This window comes from Martes martes (genome assembly GCF_963455335.1).
Source record: "Martes martes genome assembly, chromosome: 10".
Taxonomy (NCBI): Eukaryota; Metazoa; Chordata; class Mammalia; order Carnivora; family Mustelidae; genus Martes; species Martes martes.
In genome coordinates, this window is record NC_137898.1 from 50,952,858 (window position 1) to 50,975,315 (window position 22,458).

Sequence of the window (22,458 nt, forward strand, 5' to 3'; positions counted from 1 at the left end):
TAGAACTCTTTGGACAGAGACCATGTCTCACACTTCTTTTTAGCACTAAAAACCTAGACAAATGAAACCTCAATTAATGTTTATTGATGGGAATCAATTAGGGAAAAAGAGCAAAGACAACAATATCACCTGCTGAATAAATAAAGACCAAGGTAAAGAAATCCCAACTTGGAGTTATTATTCAGTATAATAATTAAGAAATCTGAAAGAGCCACTAAAAATATATATAATTATATAAATTCTATTTAACACTAAGCTTCCCATATGTGTATCAGATGCTATGCAGGTCATAATCTATAAAATAAATGCAATTTTGCTATATAAAGGTATTTTCTCCCCAAAATAAGGGTATTTTTCCAATTTTATAAAATATGCAATCAGGGGCGCCTGGGTGGCTCATTGTGTTAACCCTCTGCCTTCGGCTCAGGTCATGATCTCAGGATCCTGGGATCGAGCCCCGCATCGGGCTCTCTGCTCAGCAGGGAGCCTGCTCCACGCCCCCCGCCTGCCTCTCTGCCTACTTGTGATCTCTATCAAATAAATAAATAAAATCTTTAAAAAATATATATATATATAATCATATACATACATTCATGTATAGACTCATATAAAGTAGTAAGTTCAATAACAAGGAAGGAATAAAGAAGAAAATAAAATTTACAGAAACCCCACAATCCAGATCACTTTTAACATTTTGGTGACCATCCAAGGGGTTGCAAGATACTTCCTATTCAACAACCTGTTTTTTTTTCTCTGAACAATATGCCATAAGGATCTTTCAGATCAACAAATATGGCTGCACACATAACATTAAAGTACTTCAAAAATAGTTAGAAATGTGTTCACTTAACCAGTCCTTTCAAAATAGTAATTTCCTAATGCTTAAGTGTACTTTAAAATTGTACCAGTAATTTTTTTAAATTAAAGCCTTATACAAGACTAGGAAAATAAGAAACTTTATTCCTGTTCTAATCAGTGTAAAAGTATAAATGACTTGTACTCGATGAAAATATCTTATTTCAAACATACATTCTAAAGGTGAGGAGACAGGACTCTTACCTGTTTCAACACATCTAATATAAGCTCATTAAAGACTTCATTAATCGCCATGGACACTGTCTGCCGATCCATGCCTTTGCTGAACTGTCCATTTCCAATAAGCTCAATCAGTTCCCACACAGAAAGGCCATCTTTACTGTCATCAAAGTTGATTTTATAATGTTCAAATTGTTCTTGCTGCCAACCTCCTCCCATAGCTTCTGTAAGTTTCTTAAGCAGATATTCAATCTGTACAAAGAAAAATATAAAAGTATTAATTCCTAGTTAAAAAAAAACTTTTAAACTTAGATATATGCCCATGTTACTTATACTGATATGGTCAACTTAGGAAATGTTTTTTTCCAGTTACAAAAGCATATCTTTAAATAATCATGATATTAACATGGGGAAAGGTATGGATACACTGGTCTTATACTAACCTTATAGAACAAGTAAAGGTTTCAAAAACTGATAACCCTCTAAAAGTACAGTGTATCAGTATGCAAACTGCATACATACAGTACCATACACAAACTAACTGATGTGATTTTATTACTCTCTGTTGGATGAGTATTTCAATATACCAGAATATTGATTTTACTGAACTAATATGCAAGTACTAAATTAAATAAGCATTTCAAAGTAGAATGTACAAGTTAGTCCTCAATTTACAAATTTTCCACATAACCAATTATTTGAAAGTTATAATGCTCCCTCCCATTATAGCGTTGACAATGTCGGCAACAACAGCTGAACTTCTAGCCCAGGTTGGAAAAGCTTATGAAATCCTGAAACGCATACCTTTGTGTAGAAATACAGTAGAAAATATTGTTACTGAAATAGCAGCAGATGAATAAAAGAGTGAGGCAGTAATACTCACTGAATGAAAAATTGATATCTTATCTTCTGGAAAGCCTAGGTTTCCTACAGTGCTCTTGAATTCAACAGGTCCAAGAATAAACGAATGAATCACTTCTACCTTCCAAATGGCTTCCCCTTCTATTATTGATTTCAGCTGGGAACACCGCCACTCATCCATGCCAATCCTTGTTCCCTACTCCTTTTATACCAAAAATCTGTGATAATAACCTACTGCTTTTACTTCTCTAGATTAGTGTTTTTCAAACTGTGCATTATAACCCAATATAAAATCGACGTATTAGGTAATAACCACCATTTTCCTTAATGGGATGAAAATATTTGAGTTCACCTATAATAAAGATAAATGTTTTGTGATAAGTTTGGCTTTGTGGTGTGTCTATGTGTGCTGGGTCATGAAATAAAACACTTGTCTTCCTATGGATTACAGTCAAAAGAGAATGAAAAACGTCCCATAAAATTAAAAAAAAAAAAAAAGACAAGCATAAAAAGAAAAACGTTGTCCCAGCAGTTCTCAAATCCATCCCTTCCTACTCCATCTGCCTTGGTTCAGCCTCCCAATTGGTATCCTTGACTCCAGCATTGCTCCCTTGCACCTATACTGTTAGAGAGAGTCTTCTAAAACACAAGCTGAGCCTGTCACCTCCCTCTTTAAATCCTGTCTTGGCTCTGTGTCACCTCAAAGATGAAGGCCAAGCTCTTCTGCATCCCTTGGTGAGCACGACCCTCCCAGCCCCACCCCGGTTTACTATCTGTCTCCAACATGTCTTCCCCCATGCCCACTGCAGACTTTACACTTCACCATACACAGATCAGAGGTCTCAAGCTTATTCTGCAAAGGGTTAGGTAATAAATGTTTTAGGCTTTGTGCAATCTCTATTATAATTTACTCTTTGTTTTGGTTGGTTGTTTTTTTTTTTTACACTTTAAAAATGTAAAAGCTATTCTTAGCACATGGGCTATACAAAAATAGGCTATGGGCTAGATTTGGCAATGAGCCATAGTTTGCCAACATCTGCCATAGATTATAAAGAGTTTACCAACTTAACACACTTTTTTATGCTTCTACGCCTTTCCCCATGCTGTCCTCTCTGTTTTGAATACCTCTCCTCATTTCTATATCCAGCTAACTGGTATTTGTTCAAAATCTATATCATGTAGGATATTCCTACTTAAAGTGAGGTATGTGGAACAAGAGCAACAGCACCACTTAGAAGCCTGTTAGAAATGAAGAATCTTGGACCCTACCAAAGACGCAAAAATCAAAATCTGCGTTATAACAAGAACCCCAGGTACTTCCCCATGCACACTGATGTTGGAGAAGCACTGCTCTAGCAAAACTGCTCTGACCAACCCTAATCCAGGTCAGGTGGTCTTCTATGTCACTGAACTTAGCATACTATACTGAAATCATTTCTTTACTCATTTTCTTCCTTACCATTTTCTGAATTCCTTATACAAGGGACCATGCCCCACCCATCTTTGAATCTCCAGGAATCAGCATCATACCTAGAATGTGGTAGAGCTCAATTAATGTTTATTAAACTAAAATAAACTAAGCTAAGCCTCAATTTTTTCATCTATGAAATGGACATAGTAACACTTATCATAAAGAACTACTATGGGGATAAAATGAGACAAGTACAAATTATTTTGTATAGTGTCTGACACAGTATGTACCCCATCAACGTTACTTCCTTTTGCACTGAGTGAGTGGTGTATTATTCAAACATTTAAAATTACATTTTAGGGGACACCTGGGTGGCTCAATCAGTTAAGCGGCTGCCTTCGGCTCAGGTCATGATCCCAGGGTCCTGGGATCAAGACCCACATCAGGCTCCTTGCTCAGAGGTGAGCCTGCTTCTCCCTCTGCCTCTGCCTGCCACTCTGCCTGCTTGTGCTCTCTCTCTGACAAATAAATAAATAATATCTTTTAAAAAACAAAACAAAACAAAACAAAATTGCATTTTAGAAAGCATTTATGAAATAACATAAAGAAGAATGTGAAATTAAATTTACTTATAATTTCCACTGCATAAAGAGTACACAAATATTTTGACAAATACTAGAGGAAAACACAGAAACAGTAAGTCTAATTTGTTACAGATAAGATTGTGAGTTAATTTTTCTTTCTTTCCTTTGCACTTCCGCTAATTTGGTTGTAATGATGTCTGTGAAATAATGTATTTTAGCAGAGAAAGAATGCCAACAATAGGAAAAATGTGCTTGCAAAGAAATGTACATCCACAAAATATCACAGAGTCAAAAATATCAAGAGTTCTATGGATTTAATTTGATAGAATACTATAAATAAGTCCTCTAGTGTGGAAATGATCTTCTTTTCTAAATCTAACATATGGTAGGCAATCAACAATGTTTACTTGTTGGAGAAAAAACACACTTAGATCTTTCCTTTCTCTTATTGGAAACAGATCATGTACTATTAAGCTTATCAGATGTTATTACTTTCTTGACTTTTAAATAGAAGTATAGGGATGGGAGACCGGGGCCGGCTATCTCAGTCCATAGAGCATATAACTCCTGATTTCAGGTCGTGAGTTCAAGACCCACATTGAGTAAAGCTTACTTTAAAAAAAAAAAAAAAAAGTGCATTTGCACCTGGCCGGCACAGATGGTAGAGCATGCAACTCTTGATCTTGGGGTTTTTAGTTCAAGCTCCATGTTGGGCGTAGAGATTTCTTAAAAATAAAATCTTTTAAAAAAAAGAAGAAGTAGTAACAGAGATAGTCAGTGAAGGAGAGAGAGAAAAAAAATGGTCAACAAGACAGAGAAAGAAGAGAGGAGGAGAGAATGGGGCAGAAAAGAAAAGGAAGAAAGACTATCGACAAGAAAAGATTAAAGAGAGACGAGAGAAAAAGTCAAAAAGGACATTAAGATAAAAAAATGCCCAAAGTAAAATATCTTAGAGGCGTTAACATGCACAGAAGTTCAGTCTCCCTAACGCAGCACAAAGAAGGGCCCAGGCTGTCTGATCACAAGTTTTAGTAGTAAAGCCAACAGAAAGTACATTACATGCATATGGTCACGTGTACACGCATGACAAAAAAAATGGTACATCCGAATGACCATTCATACTACAGTCAGGAAACAGCCTCAGCTTTTTCTCACATACCACTGTGAATACACCCAAGTCCCTCCCACTCCAAGCTTCAGTTCCTCTTGTATATGGAATGGTCTTTTATAATGTTAGTAACTCAGAATGCCTGTTAGTAGCAAACTCAGCTCTAGAGGCAGCCTCCCAGGTTCCTCCTGAACCTTTCTGAAGGTGCATTCCCAAAGACTTCTGAGTTTGTCATCAGCACTGAGCAACTGCCTGGACTGTCCCAGGCAAATTATTTAGATTCATTTCCTGCTGACTTTCAACACAATCACATACTTATCATTAGCAAATAATTGAAGGACCTCTTAATTCATTATATTGGGCCAGGGAGACAAACATTACCATTCTCAACTACTCAATTATACTAAATAATAAATCATGTGCCACCGTGTTAGTCTCAAGTGGCCTGCATCAATTCTAAGAGCTCATTCAGTTTCAGGAAGCAGCTTACTTCCTCCTTCCAAGCAAGTTTCACCAAAAATAACAAAGAATAAACTTTCAGGCTGCATGTGATTTTTGAGGCCTTTGGCTCCAAAAATTATTTTGTTAAAAGTTCTTTCCCTGTCATCATTAAAAATGGACTCCATTGGCTTAACAACAATTCAGGTTTTATTTCACTAAGGGTCTCTAAAAACTATTTTAGGTTTGATATTTAATTGCATCAAGACAATTCTTCCAAATAAGCCCATAACAGACACATCCTGTTTTGTTCTTGGCTCTGCGGAAAATGAATACTAATGAAAAAACTACTGACACACATTTCCAGGAATATCATTTGACAAAAATTACAGAACCATCTTAAACAGGAACATACTGTATCTTGACTTCTACATGATTAACTCACTTAAATATTTATTTAATATTTTGACTATTTTATATATTTTTAATATATATAAATATATACATATTTAATATTTTTGACTATTTTAACACTACTTTCTAGGTGATGGGAAACAGTCAAAAGCAAACATTTATACAACTTATGTCATTCATATAACTACCACTGTTATTTATATCTTTTATAGCATTAATCGAAGCTAGAGAATAAAATCTTAGTTAAAAACATTCTAGACTTGGGGTGCCTGGGTGGCTCAGTGGGTTGGGGCCTCTGCCTTCGGGCTCAGGTCATGGTCTCAGCGTCCTGGGATCGAGCCCCGCATTGGGCTCTCTGCTCGGTGGGGAGCCTGCTTCCCTCTCTCTCTGCCTGCCTCTCTGCCTATTTGTGATCTCTCTCTGTCAAATAAATAAATAAAATCTTTAAAATAAAATTCTAGACTTAAACAAAATACAAATAATCATTATGACAGATGAATGACTAGAAACATAAAAATCACCTAAATGTATAAAGCCTAAAAACTGTTGGTAAGATTACAAATTAAATTCATATATACACTCGTAACAAATTAAGACATTATATTCCAAATTTTGTTTTTAAAATATACCTGTCTTGGGACGCCTGGGTGGCTCAGTTGGTTAAGCAGCTGCCTTCGGCTCAGGTCATGATCCCAGTGTCCTGGGATCGAGTCCCACATCGGGCTCCTTGCTCAGCAGGGAGCCTGCTTCTCCCTCTGCCTCTGGCTGCCAGTGCTCACTCACTCTCTCTCTCTCTCTCTCTCTCTCTGACAAATAAATAAATAAAATCTTAAAAAAAAAAAGCTTTAAAAAAATGCCTGTCTTTACATTAGATTTTATTAATGTAATAAAATCTAATAATTTTTAATTTTTATTAATTAAAATTAATAAATTTATTAACTAGTCTAAAACTAGTTCAAAGCATGTTTTTTTAAAAATGTTACTAAAGTATTTAGTAAGGAAGCAAAATGTAACAGACAATAGCCACCTTTTTAATTTATTTATCTGTCAGAGAGAGAGAGAGAGGGCGCAAGCATGCACAAGCAGGGGAGCGGTAGGCAGGAGAACCAGACTCCCCACTCAGCAAGGAGCCTGATGTGGGACTCGATCCCACCACCCTGGGATCATGACCCCAGCCGAAGGCAGATGTTTTAACTAACCGAGCCACCCAGACGTCCCCAGACAATGGCCACCTTAAGAAATATTATGACTCAGTATTTTCCATAAAATAGTGTGACCTTGAGTTTACAGTGCTTGATCCAAGGACAAGTGATGTGCTAAGAGCTTAATAAATACAAAGCTGTATTTTAAACTTCAGGAGGCTGGTTCAGCAACCAGACAAAGCAATTCCACATAAACCTCTCCCAATGAGAGATTTCTTCTTTCCCCACACAAGTACTCCAGGCCACAGAGAAATTCTACATCTAGGCAGAAATGCTGAGAGAGTTAAGGATGTCAAAACAGAGTAAGTCCAAATAGTATCACTGACAAGGTATGCTGCCTGCCTATTCTAAACAAGTCAAAGAGAGGTTATTCCCTCTTCTTTTTTTTTTTTTTTTTTTAAGATTTTATTTGACAGAGAGAGATCAGAAGTAGGCAGAGCAGCAGGGAGAGAGAGAGGGGGAAGCAGGCTCCCCGCTGAGCAGAGAGCCCGATGCGGGACTCGATCTCAGGACCCTGAGATCATGACCTGAGCCGAAGGCAGAGGCTTAACCCACTGAGCCACCCAGGTGCCCCGGTTATTCCCTTTTCAACTGAGATTAATTTGTTTAGAAAGAGGACCAGGGGGGAAAAAAAAATCTAAACATTCTAACAGCTTGGTTTTTTCCCTAAATGAATAAAATAATATATAAATCTAATTTAAACAAATAAAAAATATTTTCTATAAATAAATACTAGATAGCATCTGGTAAAAATAAGAAAAGAAAAGACAAAAGGAAAAGGAGCAAAGACGTTACTATCAGCCCACAAAGATAAAGAGACCCACACCACCTCCAGTGCCAAAGAAAACACAAATAAATTTAGAACACAGAGTAACTACAAAAATGTCTTAAAAGGCAATACTGGAAGTTTTATTAGCACAATTCTTTCAAGCAACAGCTAGATTTTTAAAATGCCATCAGTACATCTTTTTCAACACCTATCAATATTCCATTCCCTTCTATATGTCTCTGTATTAAGCTAGACAATTTTGGTGTGCAAGACTCTATAGCACATTTTATTCCCTACATCTCCTTTACTATACATGCACTATTACATCATTATTGTTACTAACACTAAGAAACTGTTCCCACCACTACAGTAAAACTGTGTTCTACCTGATTACCAATGACCACCTAATTAGTAAATCCAAAGGCAATTTCTTACTCATCACCCTCTAATTTTTCTGTAACATCTAATGCCAGTAACTACTTTCCTGCTTCTTAGAACTTTTTCTTTCTTTGGCATCCATGACTCAACACTCTTCCAGTTCTCCTCCCACCTTATATAGACTATTCAATTCAGCTTCCTGTATCAAATCTACTTCCTCTTCCCGCTACAGATAACAGTCCCAAAGTTCTGTCCTCAACCCTCGCTTCTCCCACAACAGTTTCTTCTTCCCTGATCTAATCTACTTCCATGGCTTCCCAATCTCTGTCTAAAGTCCAGGACTCTCACAAGCCCTAGAAGTCCACTTCCAGTTGAATACAGGACAGCTCCACAAATACGTTCCACCTAAAATACCAATATACCCAAACCATCATCAGACACCATATCCCCAACTTATTCATAATCCAGTCATTCATTCATACACACGCACACACACACACACACACACACAATTTAGTGAGCACTTATCATGGGGCTAGACACTATGCTAAATGCTTTACATCATCAAATATTTTAGTCCTCACAAGAGTCCAATAAATGGAATAGCTTTCCCCATTTTACAGATGGGGAAACCCAAAGAGCTTAAGTAATCTCTTCAAGGTCACATAGTTAAAAAGCGGTAGAATTGGGATTTAAACCAGGCAATCTGATTTCAAAGATCATGCTTTTTTTTTTTTTAAAGATTTTTTTTTTTTTTTTTTTTTTTTGGACAGCCAGAGATCACAAGTAGGCAGAGAAGCAGGCAGAGAGAGAGGAGGAAGCAGGCTTCCTGCTGAGTAGAGAGCCTGATGTGGGCTGGATCCCAGGACCCTGGGATCATGACCTGAGCTGAAGGCAGAGGCTTTAACCCACTGAGCCACCCAGGCGCCCCTCAAAGATCATGCTTTAAATAACCACACTATATTGCCTTCTGATTGTCAAGGCCTGAAAGTTATCCATAGTCCTACACAGCCAGGCACTATGAACTTCGTGCTGTCACCTCCGGATCTCTCCCATCTGACCTTTCCACTCCCACTGACATTACTATACTTCAGTCCTCAAATACCAGTTACCTTCTCTCAACTTCCCATCTCCTTTCTCTCCGTATTTCATTTATTTACTCGTCACTCTCTTGTTTAAAAATCATCAGTGGCTCAGAGTTCCCCACTGCCTACAGGATAAAGTTAGAACTCTTCCTAGCCTCATCTAGTACGACTCCTCTTCATAGCCTCATGTTCCAGTTAGAAAGGGCATGTATCATTCTTTTTGACTGCCTTGCATCTAATCCCCTTCTTATGTCTAGGCAATTCCCTACCACCCAATATAGAAGCTAAAAATCCAAATGGATCCTTTACAGGCCTGCTTTGCAGCTACCTCATGGTACCTGACACAGGCCATACCAATCAGATGTGTTATCCCGACTGAACTGGAAAGTGGGCACAGAGAATTCTCTCTGGTAGCAAGAACAACTGCAGGAAGACTGGAGTCCTGGGCCACACCAAGTGTGCAGGGCCAGAGCTGTCCCACAGCACAAGTAGAGTCCCCACCCTCTGGAGGCAGCAGCATTTTCCTTGTGATTCCTCACTGGGGTGACAAGTATTGATCCAGACTAATAGCATTCAAACCTGGTTTCTCAGCCATCATGACCACTCTGTGAGCTACCCAACATCCTTTCTGGCATCACTCAGACCGTCCAGCTGTTTCTAAGTAAGCTTCCTGACTAGCTCTTCAGACAAGTGGAATACCTCACTCACCTCAAAACATGCCCTTTGCTTTCCTGACTCACATGACCCTGCCCCCTGTTTCTTCCACCCAGAATTCTTCTCCATGAGTCAAAATTCTTCCTATCTTTTAAGGCCCAGCACAAGCGCTACTTTTCCCATAAACATAAAAGCAAACATTTAATGACCACTTTCCAAAGGCCAGGCATTCTCCTTGTCCAATCTTCACAAGACCAGTAGGAGACAGATACTAGCATTAACCCTATTTTATAGCTGAAATTACAGCAAAAACAAACAATGTATATCACCCAAAGTCACATGGCTAGTGAACAGTGATAGAGCTACAATTCACATCCAGGAAATCTGACTGCAGACCCCTGCCCTTAACCAGGGAACAGCAAATGACAGCCACAGATCAACTCTAGTCCATCAGCCAAAACTGGTTCAGGGCATGTCTGTATACATCCAAGACCTAAGAACAGTTTCTGCATTTTCAAGTGGTTGGGAGGGGAAAAAAAAAATAATAATGTTTCATGATCCATGAATATTATGTAAAATTCACAAATTCACATTTCAAAGTCCGTGTTACTAAAGCACAGCAACATATGGTCTACGGCTGCTTTCTTACCATAACAGCAGATTTAAGTAGCTGCAACAGAGACAGTATGGCCCCAAAGGGCACAAAGCCTCAAATACTTATTGTCTGGTCCTTTATGGAAAAAAGTTTTAAGACTCTACTTTTGCCTATTCGATTACATTGCCTCTTACAAAGCTTTCCTTCCTTACTTCCCCACGCTGGAATAAATCTTTCCCTTCTCTGTATTTGCATGACCTTTGCACCTCTCTTATAACAGGTAGCCTATTTTGCTTTGAATTACACTTGACTTATATTTTTCCTTGAGCAGACTACAAATTTCTTGAAGGCAGGAAGTAATCTTTTTCACTCTGCATTCCTCTTGGCACCTTGCTTATTGTTGGCAGTCAACAAATGCTTGCTGACTTTAAATAAAGTACTGCAGTATGAACTTTTAAACAGATTTTCCTAACATGAATATAAATCACAGAAATCACAGACTCTGTATTGACAGGATGGGTAACAACAGGCCCCCTCAATCACTGCTGGTTGGGTGTATAAATCGGTATAGCCTTTCTGACAGGCAATAATGCCTGTTCAGCAAATACCTTGAAAGTGTGTTTTTTAGAAGTCAGAATTCCACTGCTGGAAATTTGCCCTAAGGAAATAAGCAGCCTAAAGTGCAAACATGCAACAACAGTAGTCCCAGCAGCTGACACATTTACTGAGTATATCTTACATGCCAGGTACTGAGCTAAGTCCTTTAAATGCAGAACCTCCTAACCCTTAAACACTGTGATGAGCCCTATTTTATAGGTGAGTAAATTAAAACTCAAGAGGTGAAATAATTTGTCAAAAGTTAAGGAATGACAGATTTCTTTTAAGGGGAGCACTATAGCTGATTGTAATTTTGTGAATTAGTCTTTTCTATACTTACTACTATAATAAGCATGCATTATATATGTAATTTTTTAAGGCAGTAAGATAGCACAGAAACCCTCCTCCTGTCTTTTTTTTAACTTTGGAAGCTCAGGGAAAGTAAGTCAAAACAGAATAAGCAAATGCCCTTTTTCATTTACTTTGGAAAGCACATAAAAAGTCACCATTCTGGACTTTGAAATGAGAATAGTATTTCCTCACACGAAACAGCCTTGAGAATAACACTGGAGTCTATGCTTTCCATATAGCATCACTCAGCCAATTTTGCCCTGCTCTCCTAAAACGCCATACTGGTTTTGCCAATATGTAAGTAGACAGAAAATTATGTTGTAACTTGTACTGAATAAAGACTCTGGATATGAAGATGGAGTCATCTATAATTACAGCAATTTAGAGAGGAAAAGTCCCACCCTGTCTGCAAATCTCCAGGGGTATGACATGACCCCAAATCACTGAGTTTTGGACTTTTTTGGACTCAGGCTGTTTTGCCCCTGATCCAAAAACACTAGTCCCGGATCTCCTCTATATCTACACTGAATTAGTACAATACTTCCATGCTAGATCTATTAAGTGCTATGATGACCACATTAAGAATTTCCCAGAGCCACAACTTACCTCTTCTGGCACAATAATTAATGGATACTTGTCCTCAGATAAAAAGTTGAAAATGACCCATATTTTAAATGCATCTTCTTCTGTAATGAGCAGGGGACTCTTGGTGAGGTTCTTTTTGACACAGAGGGTCCAACACATCCTATTGAATTCAATCTTGTCAAAGTTGTCTTGGACCTAAAAAAGAATGAGTTAAAATTTCAGTGAAAAAATTCCAATGAGTGAGGAAATATTCCAAAATATGCAGGATATAAGCCAAGTAGAACAGATACAGGTTTCCATTTTAACCAATCCAATTAACCAATAAGCATTTTCTAAGTACTTGCTTATGTCCCACACTTTCAAAAGCCCAATTAAGAATGTTACATTTAGCGGGACAGTAAAGTAACATCTACCTGTCCAAATCACTCACTTGGCACATAAAATATTAGCTTGTTGAATAGCTATTTTTTCGCATGTACACATTCTCTTCTAAATAAAACTACCAACCCTGGTACAGAGGAGTGGAGAATGTCAATTACTCAGTATGAGCCACATGCAAATATCTCATCTCTACCTGTACAGTCAAAGAAGACATTTTCTTTTTGGGGGGAAGGGAAGCTTTTTTTTTTTTTTTTAAGATTTATTTACTTATTTATTTGACAGACAGAGACCACAAGTAGGCAGAGAGGCAGGCAGAGAGAGAGAGAGGAGGAAGCAGGCTCCCCGCCGAGCAGAGAGCCCGATGCGGGGCTCGATCCCAGGACCCTGGGATCATGACCTGAGCCGAAGGCAGAGGCTTTAACCCACTGAGCCACCCAGGCGCCCCAGGAAGGGAAGCTTTAATTTAAATTCTAAAATGACAGCCCTGCCATACAGTCATTCAATCATGCATTCAATACTCCCTCAGCATCTACCATGAGCCAAGTACTATGCTACAAATTAAGGATGTAAAGATTAAGAACTGGTCTCTGCTCATAAAATATTCAGTTTATTAGGGAAAATAAATATGCAGCAGACAAATTCTAATATAATACCATGTATAATGCAATAGTTTTTCACTCATTCAACAGATAAGATTTAGATAGTAATTATTATCTGCTAGGGATAATGCAAAGATACTTAATATAATACTAGCCCATGTCTCCAAGTAATGTCAAGACAATTACAATACAGTGTGGTAAGTACTATAATAGAGGTAATCAGAGGGTTCTGTGGGAATGCTGAGAAACTAATCTAATCTTAAGAACTGGGGTAAGATTTGCAGAAAAAGTGACATGACAACAGAGTAGAGTCCTAAAGGATCATTAAATATCAAACAGTTTATAGTCACTATGGAAAACAGAATGGAGGATCCTCAAAATAATTTTTTTAAAAATGCCATATGATCCAGCAATTCCACTTCTGGGAATGTATTCAAAGGTAACAAAAATGCTAACTCAAAAAAATATCTGCATCCCCATGTTCCTAGCAGCATTATTTACAATAGCTAAGACATGGAAACAACCTAAGTGTTCATCGATAGATGAATGGATAAAGAAGTTGTGCTGTATCTCAATCCCAGGACCCGATCAGGACCTGAACTGAAATCAAGAATCAGACACTTAACTGACTGAGCCACCCAAGTGCCCCTTACAACCTGCATTTCAAAATCCATGTTCTGGGACAATAAGGAAAATGTACTAGAGAAGGCAGAATGGGTGGCAGGACAATATGAACAAAGCATTTCTTTTTGGAAAGAGAGAAACAAAGTGCTATGTGTATCATAAGGAAGAAGTCACTAACTGACAGCAGTGAGAAATTTCTCTTGATCTCTACCTAGAATTTGTGGTGGGCACATCAGTTCCCCAGGAGTATGAAGATATCCTTTGTGCTCTGTTTTCAGTACCCTGTCTCATTCTGGCACCATTTCCCACACCCCAATCGTACACAATTGATCCCACGAAGGGAAAGCGGTAGATGCTGCTGCAGCTTCTTTTTCTTTTCTTTTTTTTTTAACACAATTTATGAAGACTTTTAGTGTGTATGTTTGGCATTTTATATGCAGTTTCTGACTTAAACTTTATAGTAGCCATGTAAGGCCAAATATTGCCTCTATTTTACATATCAGGAGATAGAGGTTAAGAAAAATTGAGTACTTTTACCAAGTTCACATGGCTTGTAAATCTGAGGAAACAAAAGTTCAGAAAAACTGAATACCAAGTTCACATGGCTGGTAAATATAAAAACTAGAGCTTAAATCAAAGCTCAAATTCTGTATCTTTCCGCTATGCTAAAGTGCTTACAGAACTCAGTAGATGGAGGACCTCTATGCGATAGAAGACATCTCTACAGGACTCGTTTCACAGGCCACCACCATCAACTCTATCCACCTGCACCCCTAAAAAAACACTTTGGGGAAATCACATGTATACAAAAGCATGTAGCCTTACCCTGAAGAACAAGAAGTGATTCTACGTGTATTATCTGATGAATTATAGGGTTCCTGAGGGGGAGTGGCTAGACTTATGGCTAGAAAAGCAAACAAACCAAATCAGAAACAGCTTTGTAATTTTAAGAAAAAGACAATAAGAAACCCCCAATTGAAGGGTTTAGAGCAGAGAATGAGAACAGGTCATCAGCTGCCCTGATTACTACTTTGCAGAAGGTATTTGAGGCAGACCTTGAAGTATATGAAGAGTGCAAGGGAGAGTATTACAAAAGACAGAAAAGGAAATGGCATGAGCAAAGGTATGGCAGAAACATCACACCAACCAAGTTGGCTTAAGACTCTCTCTCTATCTCTTCTGCCCCTCCTCACCCCTCATGTACTCTCTCTAAAATAAATAGATCTTTTTTAAAAATTAATGAAATATTCAGCCATCAAAAAGAATGAGGTACCATTACATGCTACAATGTAGATGAATTTTGAAGACATGCCAAATGAAAGAAGGCAGACACAAAAGGCCTCATATTTATGAGTCCAGAATAGGCAAATCTATAGAAATAGAAAATAGATTAGTGGTTTCTTAGGAGTGTGGGGAAGGAGAGAGTGAGTCCTAATGGATACAGTTTTTTTGAAGGAAGGTAAAAAATATGTTCTAAAATTGACTATGGTGATGTCTGCACAAAAGAGGTGACTACACTACACTACACTGGGTGGCTCAGTATGTTAAGCATCAGACTCTTGGCTTCAGCTCAGGCCATGATCTCAGGATCCTGGGATTGAGCCATATCAAGCTCCCCACTCAGCAGGAGTCTACCTGTCTACCTCTCTCCCTCCCCCTGCTCACACTCGTGCTTTCTCCCTAAAACACACAAATAAATGTTTTTTGTTTTAAAGTCCCTAGGATGCCTGAGTGGCTCAGTCAGTGAAACGTCTGCGTTTGGCTCAGGTCATGATCCCAGCATCCTGGAATCAAGTCCCACATCAGACTCATTGCTTGGCGGGAAGCCTGCTTCTCCCCCTCTGCCTGCCGCTCCCCGTTTGTGCGCGCTCTCTCTCTCTGACAAATAAATAAAATCTTAAAAAAGAATGGTTATACCAAGAGCCTCTGAATTATACACTTTAAATAAGGCTTTTATTTTAAAAAACAGTATTTCTTTAAACCATATCACTCTTATATTGCTGGCCACAGTACTCAGTGGCATAAAGTCATCCACAATTTTCAGCATTTTAACCTCTTTTTTCACCAGAAATTTTTAGTGCTGGGCACCACCTGGGTGGCTCAGTCAATTAAATGTCCAACTCATGACTTCCGCTCAGGTCATGATCTCAGCGTCATGAGATCAGGCCTCACCCATCTGGCTCTGTGCTGGGCATGGAGCCTGTTTAAGATTCTCTCCCTCCCTCTCTCTCTCTGTCCCTCTCCAACCAACTCCCCACCTCAAACACATGCTCTCCCCCTCTCAAAAAATTAAAGTTAAAAAAAAAAAAGTCCTTAGTACTGTATAACTTCACAAATGTCATGAAAATATAGAATCTGACCTGGTCATTATGCCAAAATAATACTACATAACTCTTAAGCAACAATGAAAGAAAAAATAACACAGGCTAATAAATAAAAAGAACTGTACAAAAACATGGTTTTGGGTAGTTGAGAGCAGTAGGACTTCCTACTAAATGACAGTTGTTAGGCACCCATTTGAAGATATTTTGATTGCTGATGATATATGGATTCAAGCAACAGAAATCTGAAACCTCATTTTATGGAAGAACTAGAACTGACATGAACAGCAAGTATTTGGTATGTCAGCCTAGGAAGCAGAATGCAGAGGCTACTAGCCTTTAGAGAAAGGACATTATATTGAACCAAAACGTTTCTTTTTGCTTTTCTTCCATGTGTATGTATGTTTCCAAAAAGCTGAAAGCAAAAAAGAAAAGGTTTCTTCTAGGAAAGCAGCAAATTCCCCAATGAGACTAGGCATCTTGCTAACAGATTACTATTGGTTTTAGTCATAAATAGCTCAGAACAACCCTTAACATGTGGAATCAGGAAAAAGAACCGAAAATGATTCAGACCCAAAAGCCTAACAGGTAATTAAATCTCATAAGAGAATTAGACTGCCACATAAATATGCTGAAGCAGAATTACCTTTTGATGTAATCTACTGGGGCTCAGTAGTAAAAAGGTAACAAATATATTGCTTTCTTCAATTATTTACTGTCAGATAATCCAGGTATAATGTCTCTTTGCAAAAAAAGAGAGGGGAGGCTCACAAAAACATTCTTCCTAAATGTTCACAGAGTCCCATCCTTTACTAAAGAAGAGATTTAACAAAAAAGCAAAAAAATAAAAGTTAACACTCAGGGAAGGCAAAATATTTGATATAAGAACACAGGCATATTAATAATTTGATGTCTCAGGAAAGCTGAAAATAAATCCTATCATCATGAAGAACAACAGGAATATGATTATCTCTGAAAGCAAATACAGAAATCAATTGGAAAAATTCGTTTTTAGAAAGTGAATTTCAACATAATTTATCTCTCAGTCCCAGACCCTTCAGAATAATTAACCTAGGCAAAGGCAAAAAACCTCTAAAACCACCTGGGAAAAACGTGATGAGAATGAACACTAAAGAACACCAGATACTAATTAAGAGAAAAGACTCATGTTAAAACTTTTGAGAAAAAAACCTAAGAGAACTAGAGGCTGACAGAGTTTGAGATTTGTCAGAATAGCTGTTAAGCCTCTCCCCCTTCCCCTATATACCCCATAATTGGAAAAACAATAATTCTTAAAGGAAGTAATTAATCCCTCAACAGTACAGTTAAAAGAACATTGATCTAGAAATTAAATGGCTTAGGTTTAAAATCTCTCTAACCCTTATTAGTTAGGCAACCTTGTGTTTGGTTTCCTCCTGAGTTAAATGGGAGTAAGAATTCCAGTTATGCATTACAGGAATAACATGAGGATCAAATGAGATAGTGTGTGATATGCGTATATATATGTTTATGTATATGTTTATGTATATGTATGACACACACAGATATGTGTATCACATCTTGCAAATTTAATCATTATTTTCTATTTCTTTTGCATAACCAATTAAAATCTCTAAACTTTATGTTAACATTCTCCAGTCACTACTGGCACTTTTTCAACCAAGTTTCAAAACAAGGCACTAATCTTTTTCAATTTAAACCCACACCATGGAAACCTTGGCTGCTTTATTTGGATTGAAGGACTGGCAAAATTCCACTCCAGGTGGCTAAGCAATAATAAACAAGAACTTACTGTTTCATCATATCCTCATTCATTTTGAGTAAGTTTTTCTCCCTTAGTAGCTTATTTTGAACTTAGTAGCTAATTTTGAACTTTTTAAATACTGCTATATTTGCTCCCCCAATTACAAAACTTTAAAACACCTAAATACTAAAGGAAAAAAAACATTTTAAAGCTTAAAATTCAAGGTATTTAATGAAAGTTACACCAAGGAGAACAAAATACAGTATTAGGGTACCACACTTTGAGACATGAAACCATGTTCTTCTATCCACTGGCCCACCCCACACAAATTCTAGCACTGAAAAGGCAATTTTCAGATTTCTGAATATTTCCCAGTACATTCTATATTTTAATAACAGACACAATTCTGCTGATTGTTTTTTAATTTGGGGGGAGGGTAGAGAGGGGAAGGAGAGGGAGGGAGAGAATCTTGAGCAAGCTCTGCACCCAGTGCAGACCCCAAGGTAAAGCTCAATCTCGCAACCCTGAGATCACGACCTGAGCCAAAATCAAGAGTTGGGACGCTTAACCAACTGAGCTACCCAGGTGCCACTGACTATCTTTAATTTTTAAGATTAAACACACTCACACAGCAGGGCATCAAATATTTGTGGAATTTAAGACATATTTACTTATAATACAACTACAGAATACAAATGAACTACCTCATCAATGAACAGAACAGCACCCAGGAAAAGCTCCAGAAAATAGTACAGCATCATACTATGAAATTTTGAGACCTCACAAATCAGTTTCCATATAATCTGATTTAAAACATTTCTAATGATTTATTTATTTATTTACTTCAGAGAGAGAGAGAGAGAGAGAGAAAGTTCACAGGCAGTGGGTAGAGCAGAGGGAGAGGGAGAAGCAGACTTCCCGCAGACCAGGGAGCCTCCTGCAGGGCTCATTCCCAGGACTCCCAGATCATGACCGGAGCCAAAGGCAGACACTCAACTGATTGAGCCACGCAGGCAACCCTAGACATTTTTTTTATTGAAACATAATTCACATACCATAAAATTTGCATTTTAAAGTGTACAATTCAATAGTTTTTAATATATTCACAAAGTTTTGCAACTACCATCACTATCTAATTCTAGAACATTTTCATCATTCTAAAAAGAAACCCCAAGCCCATTGGTAGTTACTCACCATTCCAACCTCCCCTCAACCTCTGGCAACCACTAATCTACTTTTTATCTCTATTTGTTTGCCTATTTTAGGCATTTCATATAAGTGGAATCACATAATTTGTGGCTTCTGTGAGCCTTATTAAATCTTGTATTTCATTATGGTAGATTTCTCTTATTTTCCTAATTATTAGGCATGATCAAAGCAATGTTATCATCTCTACAGGGAATACTTAAAACACATGTACACATAAAACAAACACAAATAAAGAGCAGAAAATTGTATTGCGGGGTGCCTGCGTGGCTCAGTGGCTTAAGCCTCTGCCTTCCACTCAGGTCATGATCTCAGGGTCCTGGGATCGAGCCCCATATTGGACTCTCTGCTCAGCGGGACCTTGCTTTCCCCTCTCTCTCTGCCTGCCTCTCTGCCTACTTGCGATCTCTCTCTCTGTCAAATAAATAAAATCTTAAAAAAAAAAAGAAGAAAGAAAATTGTATTGAGAGGCTGATACGGAATAACAGACACAGGTACAAAGAATACTACATAAATGAACACATTGTAATCTTGACAACCTTTGCAATAAAATTTCTGAAAAATATGTGATTTTTTATATTTTAAAATTTTATTTATTTATTTGACAGAGAGAGAGAGCACAAGCAGGGGAGTGGCAGGCAGAGAGAGAGGGAGAAGCAGGCTCCCTGTTCAGCAGGGAGCCCAACACAGGGCTCAATCCCAGGCCCCTGGGATCATGATCTGAGCTGAAGGTAGACACTCAACCGTCTGAGCCACCCAGGCACACTAAAACATGAGACTTTTAAAAAGAACTCTCACAAACATCTTGACATTTTCCAAACTACTAACTTATTATCATAAATTTTAATTACTGTACTTTACTATTATAAAAAGATATTTAATATAAAAAATGTATACAAATACAGCAATAAAAAATCCAAAGAAACCATAGAAAAAAATACATAAATAGTTGTGGTATTTAGGTTATGGGAAAATAGAGTTTTCAAATGTTTTTTTTAAGTTTATTTATTTAAGTCATCTCTACACCCAACATGGGGCTCATACCCACAATCTCAAGATCAAGAGTCACATGCTCCTCTGACTTAGCCAGCCAGGTGTCCCTAAATGTATTTTCTTTCTTTTTTTTTTTTTAACAATTTTATTCATTTATTTGACAGACAGAGGTCACAAGTAGGCAGAGAGGCAGGCACAGAGAGAGAGGGGGGAGGAAGCAGGCTCCCCGCTGAGCAGAGAGCCCGATGTGGGGCTCGATCCCAGGACCCTGAGACCATGACCTGAGCCGAAGGCAGAGGCTTAACCCACTGAGCCACCCAGGTGCCCCTATTTTCTTTTTAATTTAAAAGTATTATCACTGTCACTTTTTGAAAGGCATTTTTAAGATATATCCAGAAATTTCATGCTTGGTGTTATAAATAGCCAAAGCAGGGATTTCCCAGCCATTCATGTGAATATATAATTAATTTCATACCTAAACAAAGTATAGACAATATGGAAAAATGACACTAATATATCATTCAGTTAAAAAAAAAAAACCATTTGAGGGGCACCTGGGTGGCTCAGTAGGTTAAAGCCTCTGCCTTTGGCTCAGGTCATGATCTCAGGGTCCTGGGATCGAGCCCCACATCGGGCTCTCTGCTTGGTGGGGAGCCTGCTTCCCCCTCTCTCTCTGCCTGCCTCTCTGCTTACTTGTGATCTCTCTCTCTGTGTCAAATAAATAAAATCTTAAAAAAAAAAAACCATTTGAAGAAGTTTATGTATAGCATGATCTTAGCCCTATGGAAACAAAACACTATGTATTATGTACGGGGATATTTACATGTATATATTTAAAAAGATTGGCAAAGATATTCACCAAACTCTTAAGAGTGGTTACTCCTGGAGAGTGAGACTAGAAAGAGTAAAGAGACATTCACTTTTTATTTCATATATTTTTGTATTAACTGCCTATTTAATAAGCATACGCAAACTTTCATAATTTTTAATCACCGATTTTTTTTAAAGTTGTTGTTTTTTGTTTTTTTTAATTTGACAGACAGAGATCACAAGTAGACAGAGAGGCAGGCAGAGAGAGAGGAGGAAGCAGGCTCCTCGTGGAGCAGAGAGCCCGATGCGGGGCTTGATCCCAGGACCCCGGGATCATGACCTGAGCCGAAGGGAGAGGCTTTAACCCTCTGAGCCACCCAGGCGCCCCACACCGATTTTTTTTTTTAATTATTTGAAGGTGCTATCAGTTTATTTTCTTCTAAATAGAAATAGAAGTATACGAAATTCAACACCTTCTTCTGTCAATTTTTAATTATCCAAACCAGAAGAGAAACTGAACATGGCAGCAATGCCAATAGGTTATATTTGGCTTCCAAACACGTAATAGGTTTTTGCAGCATCTTTACTCATTATATACCCCAGAGGGAGCATCTGAGTGGTACCCGGAAAAGTCTATGATGAAAACTTTGCTGTACAATAGCTATTTAGTAAAGATAATTAATATCACCTTTGACATTCACATTTTACCCTAACACACCCATGCTTTAACAATCATTGCCAATACATGTGGAACCAGAATTTAAAAAGGAGAGGGGGGAAAGCACTCTAAGAAGACATTACAGACTAATAAAAAATACAGTTCTTAATTTCAAGAAATGAGCCAAGTTGTAAAATACCAAACCAACTTTAAGAAGACAGTGAAGAGGAAGAAATAGGAAATGTCAGTCTCCCATTCTTTCTTTTGTTTCTGACTGACTTATCCTCCTGATGCCTCACACCTGAACTCCTTAGTGAACTCACCAGCAAGGGGCTCTGGGGCCCACTTGAAATGCACAAATCAAACCACTCTGAAAGCAAGAAGACATCAGAAGCTTACCTTTTCCAGAATGAACTTGTTTAAATATGGCATGTAGCCCTGATTGGAAACAGGCCCCTCATCGTCATCCCGGAAGTGCTCTTCAAGGGCAACAGGGTCATGTGGAACCTTCAGCACCGTGCACAGATTATGGGAAAGGACCTAAGGGGGAAAGAAAGTCATTTAAAGGCATCCACAAACCAACACACGGCAGCTTCACTGTCTGAACACTACTGGCTGCTCCCTGCCCTAGGGAGAGAAAGATGGAGAAATTAGCTAACAAATGCTGGGCTGCCTGCTCCTCACTTGGTTGTTACCTCATTCCCTCCCCAGTTCTGGCTCACTTCAAAAAGTCTCTTTTACGTGCCTACAATGAGCTGGCTCCACGCCAGATCTGTGACTCTACACAGGAATAAAGAGAACAGCAATGGGAATGCAGTCAATGAGACTGTGACAGTGCTGGGCGGTGACAGATGGAGCTAGGCTTGTGGTGGGCACAGCATCAAGTATAGAGAAGTTGAATCATGACGCTGTACACCTGAAACTACTAGACACTGTGTGTCAACTCTACTAAAAAGAAAAATGTTTACATATCCGTGACTATAATATTCCTTAGAGTTTTTTATTACTTGGCCCACATTAGAAAGAAAAAAGGCTTGGGAAGGGCCAAAAGAATG

The 22,458-nt window shown here is 38.2% G+C and overlaps 1 protein-coding gene across 1 annotated transcript in view; it reads right to left on the reverse strand.

Moving 5' to 3' along the window:
* SWAP70 (switching B cell complex subunit SWAP70) overlaps window positions 1–22,458 on the reverse strand; it is a 63,043-nt gene that overhangs the window by 16,677 nt on the left and 23,908 nt on the right. The window contains exons 2-4 of the mRNA XM_080817716.1: window positions 21,803–21,943; window positions 12,089–12,262; window positions 1,060–1,287 (exon numbers count right to left, since the gene is read on the reverse strand). Of these exons, the coding sequence (XP_080673842.1) occupies window positions 1,060–1,287; window positions 12,089–12,262; window positions 21,803–21,943 (543 nt within the window). The remainder of the gene's footprint in view (window positions 1–1,059; window positions 1,288–12,088; window positions 12,263–21,802; window positions 21,944–22,458) is intronic.